The sequence below is a fragment of the Orbicella faveolata genome, unplaced genomic scaffold, assembly GCF_042242905.1.
Source record: "Orbicella faveolata isolate gen_17 unplaced genomic scaffold, um_ofav_v1 contig_1, whole genome shotgun sequence".
Classification (NCBI taxonomy): Eukaryota; Metazoa; Cnidaria; class Anthozoa; order Scleractinia; family Merulinidae; genus Orbicella; species Orbicella faveolata.
The window spans coordinates 3715478-3733383 of NW_028301536.1; the positions used below are offsets into that span (position 1 = coordinate 3715478).

At 39.1% G+C, this 17906-nt stretch overlaps 1 protein-coding gene across 4 annotated transcripts; it reads left to right on the top strand.

The window, feature by feature from the left end:
* The first annotated feature begins 685 nt into the window (after positions 1–685).
* Positions 686–14931, top strand: LOC110052346 (ras-related and estrogen-regulated growth inhibitor-like). Of its 4 annotated transcripts, none has more exons than XM_020758462.2 (5): positions 686–939; positions 9272–9414; positions 10831–10887; positions 13310–13383; positions 13879–14931. In XM_020758462.2, exons 2-5 carry the CDS (start codon positions 9330–9332, stop codon positions 14314–14316), a joined length of 654 nt encoding a protein of 217 aa, XP_020614121.1. In that variant the 5' UTR covers positions 686–939; positions 9272–9329; the 3' UTR covers positions 14317–14931. The 4 variants fall into 4 exon arrangements, with proteins under 4 accessions (XP_020614121.1, XP_089141857.1, XP_089141853.1 ...); XM_089285731.1 differs by lacking the exon at positions 686–939 and adding an exon at positions 4933–5161; XM_089285727.1 differs by lacking the exon at positions 686–939 and adding an exon at positions 6974–7598.
* Positions 14932–17906: the final 2975 nt, after the last annotated feature.

Below are 17906 nucleotides of genomic sequence, written 5' to 3' on the forward strand. Positions count from 1 at the left end.
AATCTTTCAAGTAATTTGCAACATATATATAAATTTCGATGAACGCTCTCCATTAAATGCCGGAGTTTTATTTATTTATTTTTTTTTTACGGTACGGGAAGATCTGTTACATGAAAGGTGGGTATGATTCTAACTGCTAAATTGTTACTATATATGTTAAACATATTTACAATGAAAGCCGTAAGTTTTTAGATGCCCGAACACAACCTACACACTCAACGAGAAGTATGCCCCGATATAAAGCTGTCATTAGTTTATTAAGCTAATAAAAAGTTTACGAGCCAGAAAAAAACACACTTAAGAGACTCTAAGATGCATTATCATCTGGTAAAAAGCTTAATAGTCTTGACTTAGATTAAAGTAAGGGAAATGCGTCATGGATGCAGCTAAAGTAAACAAAATCGTTGCCAGAACGCCTCGGGTTTCTGTTTTCATTGGAGCTTCCACCCATGTCTAAAATATTTCGAGCATTTATAGGAGGATAAACACACAAGAAATGTGAACAAGGGTCAATGAAACGTAGACGAAAGACAGAGAGAGCCATCATATAACCTACTGGAACAAACAACAGCAGTTACTTCAGAAAACAGTCTCCCTGTAGTAACGCGTTACAGAGTTACCTTCAATCTCAAGTTTTTTTTCTCTGTACATTTGATGCTGCAGCATTACAAGTGGAACGAGGATCTCGAAATTTGTGAGCTGTTGAAGGGTATTTCGCGTGAGGCAATAATTAAGTGTTTCACAACTGTCATCGGCAATTAGGATACAGATGCGATTACTGCAGTTAATCCAGTCCGGAAGAACCCTTAATGGCTTGCTTCCTGTTTCGGTCGCGGTCTTTTGTATTCGTTGTCTGAACTGGGCAGGCAAAATTGGAGAGAAGTTTTAGAATCGTACACGTTGATAACGTTCAGCAACATTGACTGGATTTATTGGCAGGTAAGTCCTTTAGAACTGCACCTTTAGGACCCTGAGTAAGAGTTCTGTCAAACAGAACACTTCAGATTGGAAATTAAGTCAACAATCTCGAACAAAGTAACTCTTATCAGGTCTAAAACGATAGCACTTTTAAAAAATTTCAACACTAGTCTCCAAAAATAGTAACAGAAAGGTCCCGTTCACTGTAACCTAGCCAAAGGTCCCTTCATCATTTCTGTCATTTCCTTTCTTCTGCCTCTCTAGTCTGGTTATATTCAATGATTAGACTATTCGCTCTCGATTTCTATCGCGTGATACTCGATGAAGGCGCAGCCCGTGTCAACTATCACGCGTAGAAATCGAGAGCGAATAATCTAATTGTTTTCTTATAAATCTATTAGTCGTTCAATTCAGAACTTTATCTAAATCCTATTCACAAACACTTCGAGGAAAGTGACCGCCATTTTGTAAAGAACCGCACACTGCTTTGCTACTCTCTATCTACAACAGAATAGATAGTGAGTAGCGTAGCAAATCAGAGAACGGCATTCGTGATAGAACGCTAGTAGACTTACACTAAGTAAAAACACATTATACCACATATAGTGTTAGATTACATTCAATTTGCAATTCCTCCCAATAATGAAAATGTCTTCATCGAATGAAAAATACCAGCACAAAGTGCTTAGCAGATGATTTTTTTCTTCAAGGGCAAGGTATTACACAATTTATTAGAATCACCGTTTTAACGCGTTAAGGAAAAAGGCCAATAACAAAAACAAAGTTAAATGAATAAAGCTATATTACACTGCCAGTCAAGACGCCATTTAATTTTCAATGCATCGCCAAGCGGTGATTGCATCCTGTGAACTTACAACAAATATAGCGGATTTCTACTGTGTTTCCACAGTTGGCCTCTGTGATCAGTCATCTAACAGTCACTGTTTTAATTTCAAGTTGACTTCAATTTTTTTTTTTTCATATATCGGTTTCCGCTGTGGGCTGCCCTCTTTAATTAAGGTTCAAGCTCTCCTATTAAGTTTTATTTTTATTCCACTTCGCGCAGCTGAACAGAAAACCATTTCCATTGATAAGCAAAAGAAAAGGACAAAAATGATAGAACAAATAGTTAATTATTTGGCTAAGGCAACGTCCACACTACGCCGAGACTTCATTTCTACGGTTAGGCCTACCGGCCAAACTAATCTGTCACGAAAATAGAGCTTTTCGAAAACACACTTCAAACCATAGGAATTTGAAATCACCGGCTTTTCGTTTTCGTGTGAACCGAAAACATTTTGAAAACAGAGCTTTTCGAAAACCCAACCGAATTGTCCTCAAACACAAATCCAAAATGACCGGTGATTGTTGCGTTAATTTTCAAATTTCCTCCAGCGTAGTGTGCACGGTGCGTTAATATGATACGCCTCTTCACTTTTTACCATCGAATTCATCAACTTCATCTTTAATTCACACAGTACAGAAACTGATTAATATTTCCTTAAAAGAGGCTTTAGCACAGGCTAACCTGTGTTAAAGTGTTGGATCTTTTATGACTGGGTGAATATCAATGTTCACTTGAAAGCTAAGCCAGCTATGTCTGCCGACTTCATCCAAAAAATCAACACTGAATTCAACTGCACCATGTCAAATTACCACAATCGCTCGTAGTTAGCAGTCACTTGGGCGCTAAGTTAATTGAGGGGGCCTGTTGCCATAATTATCACCATGCCTCACTTTGGAGTCGTTCCTTATTCAAGTGTCTGGAAAATTGATTTATGTCTGTCAGCGGTTAGCGTCTGCAGGTCTGTGGGAAAAAAAAAAAATATGACAGTGCCAAATTTAAAATAAAAGATTGAAATCTTTCTCAATAAATGCCTTCGCTTTCCATTTTAAGATGCATGAGATTAAATGTAAATTTAAAATGGTAGCATAAGACTTTTGCCTCCGCCAGTGTATTCAAATCATTGACTGCACGTTTTATTGTAAACGATCATTACTGCAATATACGACAAGTTGACGTAATGTTTCTCGGACTTTGATGCCGTTTTTATGAGAGCAATTACGAAATGTGTGTAAGGCTGAAATCGTCAAATTGAAGATAAAGTCAATACCGCGCTTATAGCCCCAGCGGGCACATACAAGGGATAATACTGTACCATTACAGTATAGCAGTTCCAATGTTTCTTTTTTCCCTGGGATTGACCACCAACCAGAAGCATGTTCTGGCGACAAAAGGTAATTTGAGGACTGCTGTGTTCCTTGATATCTACCTCTCTACATTTAAAATCGCACCTCTGTTCCCTAAAACTAGATTTCTACGTTCCCATTTCCCCTATTCCACGATTCCCTGTTCCCCGTTCCTCGATTTCTTGTGCCCTTAATCTCAGTTTCCCTTGTCAATGTCTCTCTGTTCCTGCATACCTTCCAAACCTATTTCCTTTCCTCGAATTTCCCGAGAATAGATCTCTTCATCCCCCACCCCCCAGCTAAAACTAAATTCTTTCCGGTGTCTTATTCCCTGTTAATAAATCCCTGTTCCCTAAAGATAACTCGCTTGTGCCATAGTTAGTAACTATGCTTCTGCTGATCCCGTTACCCGACAACAGAATCCTCTGTACGTGGTCCCTTTAACTTTTTGAAAGAAAATTAGTCCTCTGTTTCTCTGTCCCGAAAATAAACTGCAATTGTTTTTTATTTATTTCATGCCTTAAATTTTTCACGATGATGAGCTTTTGCTTTTAATTATTTGATCTGCAACTTTTGAACTTTTGAAGAAAAAACCGTTGGCGAGAAATTGCTGTTTCTACGTCAAAAGACGCCGATTCATAGTTAAAATGATTATCAATGCGAGCGATCAGAGCAATCCCATCCAGGTGACAATTCTATAATTGAACTTGTTGCTCCAGGCATCCTTGAAGTCTAAAATTAGAAGGTCTAGCTTTTGAAAGGTTATTAATCTAAATCGTAAACCTTTTCTTTCAATAAAAGCTAGGGAACAATCAAAACCTACATGCATGGATTTCAGCATTTTGAACGCGAAATTCCAAATATAACCGACTAAAGGGCAGCAAATGTACTTGTAAGTCATAAAAAAGAGCTCAACAAATAAGAGCATAAAGATTAATAAGTTGATAACAGATGTTACATAACTTTCGTGGTTCACATGATTTGCAGTTAAGTTAGATCGCTATTTATAAAAAAAGAATTAGTGAGGAGTTAATCTGAGCTTAGCCAGCTAATCTCATGAGAGTATTACGTGGTTTACAAATTAAAGATTCCAAAACCTCAGGGAAAACGAGGTATTCCTGGAACGAACTGTTTTCATTTTACTCCAATTTTACTTTCCTCCGTTTGAGCTATATGCGATTTTGTGAACTGATCAACTCGAGAAAATCAGATTTCGTGTCTTGTCGACGTAATTCTCCTAAACAAGGTTTGAACACCATGCATGATATGAAGCAGTTTGGATTCCTAGGGATGGAGATTACGTATTGATGTGTGGGGGGTGGGGGGGGGGGGGAGGTTCAAAGGCTAGACAAATCCTAACAAAAATATTGAGTAGGCACTTCAGATTATAAAAAAAAAAGAATAATAATAATAATAGTAATGGAAAGGAAACAGTAAAGCATAAAGCTGGCATGAAACAATTACCTGCAAGGATAAAAGGAGGAGAAAATATCTAGTGGTCAAAATTAATTTAACACCCCTTCGCCTCCCCCCGCCCACCCCAACAGTAATCTAATTTAACGATCCATCCCATACATAACTTGGTATCGCCTGCTTTACAATTCGCACCAAACAATAACTGTGTGAGACTGACCTCACACAGATCGCAATCACGTCATGCAAGGCTAGAGTTGTTTTTAATTAACTTGAAAATGTATCGTCATTAACGAACTTAAACGTCTTAGTCATGTGATTTATTTTAAGTGAAATCTTGATAACCATCTGTGTGAAGTATCTTTGTCTAAGAAATTTTCCATGCCTTATTTGTCAAGGTTTTAGGCCAAATGTCGAACACTCAAACGGCTGAAAGCTCTTTAGCGTCTCTTCTTGTTAGTGGTACCCTCTTATTCGCCATCTTTACGGCTCTTGTCAGCCAGCTTTCACCCGTTTTCTGGAGGGGCGCACGACTTGGATCTGTCTGCATTATCTTGGGAAAATCTATCGCCTCTTTCAGACAGGTTTTCCACTCTTGTTATTTCACCTCTGGTGGTCTGAATACCTCGGTGATATACAAGTAAGATTTCACATGGTTATTCTAAAGATTGTTTGTGTTATTTCTTTATTTTCCTTTCAGCGCTCTGAGGCCGCTATATTTGGAAGCTGCCTGTGTATTCAATCCATTAAGCATCCGCGAGGAAGAAAAATTCAGTTCTCTCAGAGTCAAATTAACCGAAGGATTTACAAACTGAACGTGTCCTCTAGTAAACGAGAATATCATATCTTCTTCCGAAGGCTTGAATTATTCTAACTGAAATTCACTTCTCATGGTTTTCAATTATTTCCCTACGTAGTGTTAACCAAACAAGCTTTCAAAGGCCCCGTCACATTACGCTGCAGAAATCTGAAAACGGCGTTTTCACTCTGAAAACACATCAAATTTTCTCCGTCCATACTACACCGTAGATATTTAAAAACGCAACAATCACCGGTCATTTTGAACTTGTGTTTGAAATCCACAAGTTTATGTCGACGTCATCATCGTTTTCGAAAAAGCTCCGTCCACACCGTCCACACTAAAACGCAAAGCCGGCATCAAAAAGCTCCGTTTTTGGTCCGGATTGGTGTGGACGGTAGGCCTAACCGTAGAAACATAGTTGCGTTTTCAAATTTCTCCCGCGTATTGTGGACGAGGCCTTAGGCCCAGTTCAGACGCCGAACTTTTCATGAGCCGAACTTAATTCGACTTTGGACCGACCCAAATTATCAAAAGTTCGCCTGTTGATTCAGACGTCGAACTTAATTCACCGAACTTAATTTAGTTTGAACCAAAACACATCGAAACATCAGCGGTCTTCAGGCAAGGTGTATGCATTAGGTTCGGCTCATGAAAAGTTCGACGTCTGAATCAAAGCCGTTCCAACGCCGAAATTCCCGGCTGAGCTAGACGGGAAGAACGGCCCAGCCGTTCTTCCCGTCTAGCTCAGCCGGGAATTTCGGCGTTGGAACGGCTTTGATTCAGACGTCGAACTTTTCATGAGCCGAACCTAATGCATAAATTATTATAACGTATTTTACAAGCAGTTTCCGCTTTGTCTGAAAATCGCTGACATTTCGATGTGATTTGGTTTAAACTAAATAAAGTTCGGCGAATTAAGTTCGACGTCTGAATCAACAGGTGTACTTTTGATAGTTTGGGTCGGTCCAAATTCGAAATAAGTTCGGCTCATGAAAAGTTCGGCGTCTGAACTGGGCCTTAGTTTCGACTGCTGGGCATATCTCTTTCTCTAATATTTCATAGTGCAAAGTGGTTTTGATATCTTAGAATCAGTTTCCCTCAGTGGCGGATTTATAGGAGGGGCCCGGGGGGCCCGCTCCCCCCTCTTATTTTGACTGAAAGAAGAAGAAATGACTGAGGGAAGAAAAGCCGGCAGGGCAAGTAAAAGAAAACCGACCGACCCCCTCCCTTAGCTCAAAGTCTGGATCCGCCACTGTCCCTTAACCTCAATCTCCAATTCTATTTTCTAACAAACTTTCTTACAAGTTTCTTGTATCCTTATTTCTTGTTGTATCATTTTCATCAATTCAGAGAGCAATAAATTTTACGTTAACAAAAACCAGAACTGAACAAACTGTTTAATTAACCCCTTGATTTATAAGCTTATGGGCTTGTTTCCCAACTTTAACTTTTGTTTCTGAGATGTTTATGTTGTCTTATCATTCTTTTATGTATGATTTATAGCTAAAAAAATACTCCTTAAAATATAAACACGAGGGTTCTACTGACAAAATACACCACTCCGAAAATTCATAAGAAACTATTTCCGGGACTCGGGTGGCGTATTTTCCATCCTCTCACTACCCGGGTCTCACTGGGGAGGATATTGATGTCGGCGTTTCCCCGCTTTTTCACGTTGTTTGAGCAAACCGGATCAGTTTCCCTATATTTTTTTGGTCGATATATTTTTTGTCTATTTATGCGCTTGTTCGTAAAATATTGTTTTTACCATTCGAAAGTAAAATTCATATCTTCGCACTGCCGATTAATAAGCTCATGTCTAGGGTAGAAATCAAGCCCCAATTTAACAGGTAAAAATTACATTATTTTCACCTACAAATTAGAAAGAAGTCTGAGAAAACAAGAGCTGTGTATCGAATTCACTTGTTCCGTCCAGAAGTGAAATATCAGTCGACACTCAGATTGAAGAACATTCCTGCCTCAAAGTATGTGGTTTACATGAAAGGTTACGGCGTGTATCGTATAGCAATTTTTGAGTCTTGTCAGCTTATTCATAGCTTAACACTTGGAAAGTCTCTTCATTGGTAATTTAAACCCTTAAAATAGACTCGAATTGAGAAGATTCCTAAGTGATAAAACAAAAGAAGCTTTTGAGAGTCACAATGCCCAGGACCGATGGCGAAGAAATGATTTCGCAGCCACGTCAACGCGGAAAATGACCAGTTTTTGCATGAAGTCATCCTTGGAGTCGTTTTGATTTTCTTCCCTGTTTAAGGTACATATTAATGGCGTTATCTTGAAATAACATATTTTTAGGTAGGATTCTTAAAATAGTAACCGGGCGAGCTGTTTTGGTTGAATTTGGCCAGTTGTTCAGTAACTTCGTCATTTCCCAGACGGTTGCAATCACTCTCAGCTTAAGAGCATGACAATTCCTTTAGATATTTTCGGTTTCACAAGTGCTAAAATCAGTGCTTATCTGCGAAACAAGTTGGTCGAATTTCCATAATCATTCGGTTATGACGTTAAATTTCATGATCCGAGATACTGGAAAAAGGGAAGCAAACAAAATGAGTCTATCTGTCCTTTCGTTTTAATTCGTCACCACTATTGAGTAGAGCGAATAATGAAAATTGTATTAAGAGCACATATTTAAAACCATTGAGATTCTATGTAAATTTAGTTCCAAAGTAACCCTCTGAACTGTGATCAATTCAAGACTCAAGCACTGACTCACGCTATCGGACTTAAAAGTTTAACTTTGCTAAAATGATTTGCGCTTTTTTCTGCCTTTCTCTGATGGCTAGCGACTTCTAGGAAACTGCAATTTGAAGTGTACACGTACAATCTGAGAACAAATTGTGGCTTTCCTGGTTTATGCAGAGCCAGATCGCAGGGGAGCAACCAAGCGCAAAAAAAGAATAATTGTTTTTCCATTTGTGATGATGATCTTTGCTTCATGCGTCGAACTGCTAATTGATGTCTTTATCTTGATAAATGGACGAGCTATTAAACTAAAGTGACACTTTGTAAACGCTAAAGAGGCTTGAAAAGTTCTCTCACTAGAAAAATATGTGTGTTTGCTATTCTAGGAACGGCTTTGTCCGATCAAGTGGTCAGGAATTGAGTTTGGTCAAGACTGACGCTGTGCAATTTAATACACTGAAACTTACTCCAATCTTGTATTCGCGCCCGACAAACATTCTTAATGCAATTTGATGTCCTCGATTCGCCTCAGTGAGCGCTCTCAGCCAATCAGAATCTTGGAATTGTTTCAAGCAGATGACAAGTTGTTCCCACACAAATGTTTTCAGAAAAAGTCAAAGTGTTTAATTTGTCGCAGCATTTCAAGTTTATGAAAGCTCCGCCTGCCGACTTTAGTTCGTGAATAGAATTGGCCTTTGTCGTATGTAAGGAGGCAACTTGTAAGAAAGGTACTTTCAATTTCAGTTAGAGTATACATTCGTACACGAAATTTTAGCTTTAATTGATATGTGTTCCCCAGCTTCCTAATTACCTTGAGTTGATGGGATTGCTTGTTTACGATACAAAGTATTTTGCAGTGATCAGTTAGAACCGCAATGATCTCAAAGAACTGAGTTGAAAAACTAACAGAAGACCGAAGGCAACAGTCGACTGAAATCCTGATTCCAGGAGAAATCGTTTCACTGATCACAAAGGCAATCAGCGTTTATAAATGCTGAGTAGCGAAATAGCCCAGATGATAAGCTTCTCTGCTGTTCCAAGGGCCTCTCGAAAGTTGAGCAGCAATAAAGATCTTTAACAGGACATTGCTGACACTCAGTCCGCTGTATCAGGGTAGCTAAACATTCCCACACTGCTTTCTCAAGCCCTGTCTTTACAATTCAACCACATCTTTTTCCGCTAAATATATTGATTATCATTGTCGGTGTTAAATTTTCATTTCCGTTTTGTGTTTTGAAACAGGAATTCAAAGCTACTCCTACACGACCTGCTTATAACAGACTGCGGGAAAAACCTGAACATGCGTAGGAGAAAAACAAGCCATCAGCCGAACTTCAAAGCTGCACGCGCGGTTGTTCTAGGACAGGATGGGGTCGGCAAATCAGGTATCTTACTCACTCTAGTTATTTACACCCGGCGAGCGTGCAATACTGGAGGATATTACACGCAAAGCGTGAGAATGGTAGTGGTATTATCTTATCAGACAGATTTTTCTCGCGCTCCATTTCGATTTATTACTATAAAAAGCAATAAACACTTGAAATCTTAAGTGCCAGTACCTTTTGTGACTTTCGCGACAGACAAGGTTGAATTAACAATCTGCGTGTGATTCAAGCCCCACGGCAAATCTGAACCGGGTCTGGGTGCTTTTTATAAAGTCATGATTTATTGGTAAATTGATTTGTGTTCGACCGTGTCAGTTATCCTTGTTAAGCTGTGCCTTTGATAAACTTTTCACGGCCACTGTAATCACAGTGTAATCATAGAAATTCATATCTCACACCCTTTGTGTCTTCACAAGATTTAGCCCTGATTCACATGGGTCCGCTGAGCGTGCATATCCCATTTGTTTGGAGGTTTTTTTTTTATTATTAGAATCAGGTAATGTTGATGATCCGTTGAAATCAATATAAGAAGTGATTTTTACATGGCAAATAGCCAGGTGCAAGTAAGAAAAACCACAAGATTACATCTACTTTGCTCTGGCTCAAGAATTCCCGAAAAACTTCCACTACTTCCCTGAGATTATCAAACGAGTTTTCGACCAGTCTTTGCGCAGATTTAAAAAAAACAACAAAAACAATTGAATTAAATACCGCGAACATTTCTCGAAGGTTCAGTATACATGACGGCTACCCTTCATTTCAGGGGGTCATTTTTATAGAGAACAGCGATATGAAAATAAAGTATTTTTACAAGATTCTTTAATTAGATTGAAAAATTTCAATTTTTGGCGTTTTCCCATTACGGGCGAAAAGAAAAACATATGGCCCATATGCACTTAGCCACTGACCCGGTGTTCGGATATTGATTGATCCACTGAGATGAAAAGATAACAACCCGTAATTGCTTTCATCTCTCTTTGCTAATTAGCATTTGCCTTTGTTTCGTAATTCTGCTAATTATCTCTAGAAAATGAAGCAATAAATGTAAATAGAAAATATAAATCGAAAACAGTGGCGCGGCTTAATAGGCAACCCTTGAAAACGTTAATTGATTTCCGACCACGTTTCTGGCGGCTAAAACAACTTTTCACGCTGCTAAAATATGTACTATGAGACATACAAGATGCTAAACTGTCTTCCAAATTCTACACCTAATGAAGTCTTCTTGACTGATGTCCTTGCTTAATTCCGGGGGTTTTAACGAAATTACAGCCAAACGATTTTAAAGAATCTGAGATGCAACGATAGCCGTTTGAAATGGCTTTTTCCAGTTTATTGTGCTCATCTTATGATCGATAATCGTCAACCAATAACTTGTTTGTTTATTTGTTCATTTTGTTTTGTTTTGTTTTTCAGCGCTTATCGTTCGTTTTCTTACACGAAGGTTTATCACAGAGTACGACCAAACACTTGGTATGTAAGGAACATTTGTTGATATTGATAATCAGCGCATTGCATTAGCAAAAAAAGGACGTTAGAGCTAATTGTTTCTGCGCATCCTTACAGCGCAAGCAAATTCACACGTCATGGATCGAGTGCGCGCTAAGTAATAAAATGAATAAAATAAGTAATAAAATAGGGCAGATTGCCATTGCTACAGCTTTGCCTGGATTTAACGATCTTGGACGTTCGGTGACCCCTGTTTTTCTTTCGATGGATCATTTTCTCTACTGATTTTCTACGTTAAGCGAAAAAATGAAGAAAATTTATCGATTAGAAGTCTGAATTTTTTGCAAAATGCACCATCGAATTCCGTCCGTACTTTTTAGCTCTTCGTTCATTTGTGCGGCGGTTTCAAATGCCTCTCGAAGGGTTAAGTTTTGTGGAAACGTCGGAAACATTTGGAATTATTAACGCGACGGATTCACTTATACAAAATATTACTAGGATAGTTTGTCTCCGTTGATTCATCTTTGATATTTTAAGCTAAAAACCCTGGAGACCATGCTGATTTACGCGCTCCAATTTTTCAAAATCAGACTACTTCTCCTGTGAAACGAAGTCCGTGACCCGCATTTTTTTTTTTTTTTTTTTTTTTTTTTTTTTTCATTTCTGAAACAAGTAATTCATCCAGTAGGACATTTTCGCGCGAACGTCCTTCATACAAACATGATTGCACTCGCGAACTAGCTGCCAGACAACGTTAAGCTACTTAGTATAGCAAACGCCTGGATGAAAACTGCAGACCTCGCCAATTCCTTACCGATCGGCTAGACATTCATAAGCGGCAGAGCAGGAGTGGCAGGGGGGCTGTAGGCCCCCCCTTCACCCACCACGAACTAAAATTTGGGGGCACTGAGCCCCCCATGATGTTTTGAACTGTTTGCGAAGCTCTTAACATAACGCCTGTCAACAAAACACTACTAGGAGATATCCACAAACTGTTAAGATTGTATTTGACTTCAAAGCACTCGTTTTCCTACGATGACTAAAAACCTACCTTAGATGCACCATGAAGCAGGATCGTCTAAACAACTGCCTCCTCCTGCAATGTCATAAGTCTGTTACAGACACATTGAACACTGTAGACATCGCAAAGAAGTTAACGTTTGTTTGCGTAAAAAGTAAACATCGCAAAAGACATTTTGGAATACACGGGGAGAGGTATACGCTTGGCTTAATAATGAGCCCCTCATGTTTCAAAACGCTTCGCCGCCTCTGACATTATTGTCAAATATTTTAATAGCTGATTGATGGATAGCGTCTAGCGTTTATAGGTGCCTTCAGTTGTTTCTCAATTCTTATTTATAACATTTGATTGACGTCGTTTTGTAGTGATAAATACCATGGCACTTGACCAAAAATTATGTTTATTCTTTAATTTCCTTCTTTTTCATTCAATTGATCAATCCACGAAGCTTAAAAGTTTTAGGTGACCCTCAGAGACAGATCTTTTTAAGCCGAAACGGAAGTTGTTGAAAGCCAAGTTTACGTTAATTGCACAAATACAGATTTCCTTGGGTTGATTCACCTTTAAGCAGTTTTTACCAGATGTTTCATAATGCTTAACACTTATCTATAAACTTCTGTATACCACAAGTTTATAATGCATTGTGAACTTCTAGTTTCACCTTGTAAGTGCTAAGAAATCAACTGAAAGATTGTCGGAAAAGGCTGCCAGAGTTGAGCAGAAAGAACCACAAGTCTTTTCCATCCAGCCTCTCGGGCATTTTTGTGAGTCTTCCGTAATAAACATATCGTCAAACAAGCAAATCAAAGACACATCGTTTGAATTGTTTTACAGACTCAAGCGATGAGTGAGATCACTACCATGTATATCCCCTCAGGCCCCGACCAAATTAATCCGTATTCTTTTTTATATGTTTTCGCCTATCAACCAAACTAAAACGACCGAAAACGCTGATGAAAACGGAGGCTTTCGAAAACGGTTTCAGAAGTCGAGCCTTTTGAAAACCTTCCGTCTCTTGTGTGGATAGGCGAAAACGGTGGTCAAGTCCACAGTTTTAAAATCACAGTTAAAAAAAAAAGAGAGAAATAGTACCTTCGGAAAATGTGTAGTTAAGTTTTTCGAATCACGAAAGTTGTCTGGGTCTGGGATGTTTTCCTTTAGAAACAATATAGAACTTGTTACTTTGTTTCTAATCTGTGGTTAAAATATCCTACTTCATCTCTAAAAGCTAAGGAAGATTAATTCTGGTAAGATGCCTCAAATTAGAGCCAAAAAAGGAGAAAAGTCCTCCAAGGATTATGAAATCCATCTAGGGAGATAGTCAAGTCAGAAGAATTGCGACTTTGGTAGTAAAAAGATACAGATATTCTTTCCAAATCGTTTATGCACTAGTTGGTAGCTAACATAACTTTACGTTCAACACAGAATCTACGTGGAGACATCATATGGAAGTCGACAGCGAGTACATCTACGTTGATTTAATAGATACTGCCGGGGAGGTCAGTATGTCTTAAAGTTTTCATGAAAACTGTTTCCAGGAAACTTTCTCTGAGAACTGTAAAGAAAACCTGAGCCTGGACGAGCGTTTTTACTAAAAATGCTCCCGTGTGAATTGCCTCTGTTTGTCGCAACTACCCCGCAAATATTCTGATCAGAAACGTGATACAAAGAAAAGCTTACTTAAGGTTGAATGAATGTTTACAGCAGCATAATTTTAAATTATGCTGCTGTAAACATTCACTCAACGTTAAGTAACCTTTTTCTTTATTAATTAATTAAAACTGTGATAAAGCATTGCTTTGACCATTAGGTGCAGACTCAGAATTCCTTCTGTGTGCATATTACGAAGAGTATAAATATTTTTCCAAATTTAAACATCGCGATCAGGTAAAAATTTCGTTGAATACTACTAAAATTTTTCAGAGCCCCACAAAGCTTATAAAACTTATATCTGATCGTTTTATTGAAATTTGATTAGTTTTTCTTCTTTTCAGAATTCAGAAGAGAAGCTAGACAGTTGCTTGGCTCGCGGGGACATCTTTCTCGTCCTATACTCAATCACTGACCGCTTAAGTTTCGACGAAGCTACCCGCATTGGGAAATATATCCGTGAGCGGAAAACTAACGGAAACTCAGTGATGATAATTCTCATTGGGACAAAGAAAGACTTGGAACACTTTCGAGAAGTTGATGAAACGGAGGGCAGTGACTTATCGCAAGAACTAGAATGCCCTTTTTATGAAATTTCCGTTTCTTCAAGCGATGGCTACAAAGAAGTCTCAGACATGTTGTACGGTTCTATAAAGCAGTATTTAAGAAATGACAAGAACAGTACTAGCAACAAGAGAAATCCACCGTCCTCTCTGACGAAGATGAAGGAAGAATTGATCAAACGAACGGGTTCTTTTCGTAGGAAATCAGTGTCATTTTAAATTATTACAGGATTTGAAGTAAAAAGAACATCGAGACCGGCACCGCTATGAGGAAGGAAATGCAATGGTTTTCTTAAGTAGAAATGTAAACTCGACCAATGAGATCGGTGTTTCACTGCATGTGGTCACTTTCCGTGGACGTTCTGCAACAAAAGATCGCTCGACGCAGTGCAGTTTACCAAAACCGTATTCCATTGTTACCAGTGAAGCCTTGCTTTCTTCCTCCTGTTATAGAGATGTAGGAAACACAAGTTTGCGCCACTAACGCGACTCGTCATTTGTGACTGAGCAATGGCATAACGCAAGTTGAATATGCCAAGTTTGCCCTGGCATTACCTTATCTTTAAATTTATGCACGATAAAAACTTGAAGAAAATTAAGAAGAAGAAACATAATAGAGTAGGATAAACTGTTAATTAAACAACGTAACAATGGTGGCCTCTGATATCCAAAGGTAGTTTCCCAATTGTCCTATTCATCCAACTGCCGTTCGAAGAATACTTAACGTCACCACAAATTTACTTACTTACTTTAAATCGTCTTCGTATTTTGAACGAGTTCTTAGTTCCTCGGCGATCGAAACATGTTAAAATAAATGATTGATTGATTGATTGATTGATTGATTGATTGATTGATTGATTTGTTGGTCGATTGATTGATTAATTGATTCGTTTCCTGTGGGACACAAGTCAACAACGATTTCTTGCCATTTAGCTCTATTTTGTGTAGCATGTTCTACCTCGCCCCTAGGTGAGGCCTAACTCACTGAGCTCGGCAATGAAAATTTGGTGCCCGGTTGGTTTTGGCCGACCAGGTTTCCTTTTACCAGGTGGTGTCCATCGCGGTGCAACCTTCTCGATACGAACCTGATCCATCTCCAACACGTGGCCAAGTCATCGGATTCGTCTAATGTTACTGTAAAGAGGTGGCGCGGTGGCCTCATGGTTGGTGCGCTCGTCACCGGATCGAGCGGTCTGGGTTCGAGCCCTGGCCTGGGACATTGCGTTGTGTTCTTGGGCAAGACACTTTACTCTCACAGTGCCTCTCTCTACCCAGGTGTATAAACGGGTACCGACGAACTTAATGCTGGGGGTAACCCTGCAATGGACTAGCATCACATCCAAGCTCATCCAGGGGGGAGTAGAAACACTCCTAGTTGCTTCATGCTACAGAAACCGGGATAAGCTCCGGTCTGGTGGGCCATCCGGCCCGTATGCAGACTTTACTCTTTACTTACTACTGCAAAGACACATAAAGATTATCGTAGAACCAAAGAAGTAAAGAAACGAAGTAAATAGTTTCAGTGACCAAGTATTAGTTCTATAGAGGTTGAGATTTGCAAAGTCAGAAAAAAAAAAATATCGGATGAGAAGAAAAGCTTTTCTGCCTTATTGTGCTAATTTATCTGCATCGGAAACATCACAATTAACAACAATAGACAAATATACCGTGGCCGTTCAGTCAAATCTAGGAGACTGCTCGTAACCGGCCTGTCTTGAATTCGACGAGAACACAAAGGGGAAGTATGGACGAGAAGGGGTCGGGGCTAGATGAGAAGAAAACCTATTCTTTTCCATTCTCGTCCCCACAGCCCTTTTCCGCCGGCTAAGAGAAGCAAAAAGGGCTATGGGGACGAGAATGCTTCTTTTTGTGAGTTCCGCGCCCGTGTCTCGGCCCAATCCCTAGGCTAAAGGTTTTCCATGGGGAATTTTGAGAGAAAACAAACTGCCACTGAGCAGCCTAATGTAGAATTCATAATAATAATAATAATAATAATAATAATAATAATAATAATAATAATGAATATTATTATTATTAAATATAATAAAAATAATTAAAAAATTTAAACAGCGAGCCCAATTCACTATAAGGTGCTGTTCGTTGAGGTCCTGCATAAATAAATAGAAGACATGTTTTCTGCGATAACGTTGATCCCAATGAACTTTTTGTCCAAATTTGAGGGTTTTTAACCATCCTAGCTAGGGAGTGAAGTTTATTCCGAGCAACGTTATGCTTACACGCTCATTACTTTCTGTCTAAGATGATGTCAGAAAGATGATAAGTAGTAAGTGTTGCACCTTTTGGGTAAACGACACCTGTCTTCGTAGCAGGCCTTGACTCGCACGTGAATCTAATCAGCTTTGAACTCCCCGGTCACGCAGTCCACCCTAACTTTCTTAAACGAATCTATCAATCTTTCCTTTCTGTAACCCGAAAGGAAGATCTTAAAAACGTAAAAACTGTGGGTAGTAGTGGTAGTAGTAGTAGTAGTAGTAGTAGTAGTAGTAGTAGTAGTAGTAGTAGTAGTAGTAGTAGTAGTAGTATAGTAGTAGTAGTAGTAGTAGTAGTAGTAGTAGTTTTTATCCACATTACACTCATAAGTTCGAGACTCGTTGAAACGTGAACGTGGTAAGTAAATAACATCAAATAAAAACATGCTAAATTTATAAAATACAGTCAAAACTCTATTAAGTGGCTCCCTTTAAAGCGGCAAACCTTTATTTAGCTGCCAGCGGCCTAAGTCCCGGAAAAGTTGTCAGCTATACACTGTAATAAAAACCTCTGTTCAACGGCCACCTCTTTTAAGTGGCCGCGGCCAGCTTCTTGTCGTCCCAAGGGTGACTTTTTTGTTTTGTTTTATACCTCTATTAAAAGGCCAGGATGATTTAAAGTTGGACGTTTTTAACCAGCTGAAGGTAAAAGAATGACAATGTGGAATGTGTAAAACACATTTTCAGCCGTATTTAATTGTTTGTACAGCACACGAACCAGTGTTGAGTTGACAGACACATTGGGTCTGTTTCTATGGCTTTTGGTAACGTCATCGACCGCATTATAATCATCATTGTTCTACTTTTTCTCCACTTGCATTTGTTTATACTTATACCTGATAAACTGAAACTGGACCACGCCCAGCGTTGTTTTCGGGTGAACCTCTATTAAACGGCCATCTCTGTTAAGAGGTGGCTTAATAGAGAGAGAGTGGCCGCTTAAAAGAGAGGTTCGCACTCTACTATACTGATGAAGCCTGTTCCAGGTGTTTTGTTATTTGGGAAGAAGCGCAAAGAAAAGGCGAGAGAAAAAATAGAAAGGTAAAGCAGCGCGGGAAACCAGTTCCAGATATTGCGCCTCCCGAACCTTCTTTTCAGTCCTCGCCACTTGTTAAACGGTTGAGCTAAAACGAACCCCTGCAACAGGCTAGGTACGATGTAATATATAAAAAAAACATAGGTAACTTTGTAAACCAGAACCTACACAGGAGCAATTATAGGTATTTTGTTGCATCTACGATACTTTGTTTTGTCTTAAGAGTCATTTTTTGTGAGGCTCGAAAACAAAAATTAAAGCAAAAATGTGATGTGCCCCAGCCGACAGCCGATCAAGTACCTTTAAAGTGGTAACTGTAAATTAGCGCTTGTTTCCACTATCCTCTGAGTCTAAGTTTAGTTTTAATAATAAAGGACAAGATATGTGAATAAGGATATAGCATTAAACATAAATTCTACACCGCAATGATTTATTTAGCGCCGTCCTTCCAAGCGCCTCCCCCCATGAGTCTCTCGAGACTCACGAGACTCCATACACCACGA

Excerpts from the sequence above, each read along its gene's own strand:
- LOC110052346 (XM_020758462.2), top strand. The coding sequence starts at position 9,330 with ATGCGTAGGAGAAAAACAAGCCATCAGCCGAACTTCAAAGCTGCACGC. Across the intron at positions 9,415-10,830 it reads GGATGGGGTCGGCAAATCAG|CGCTTATCGTTCGTTTTCTT; the intron begins GTATCTTACTCA and ends TTTGTTTTTCAG. Across the intron at positions 10,888-13,309 it reads AGAGTACGACCAAACACTTG|AATCTACGTGGAGACATCAT; the intron begins GTATGTAAGGAA and ends CGTTCAACACAG.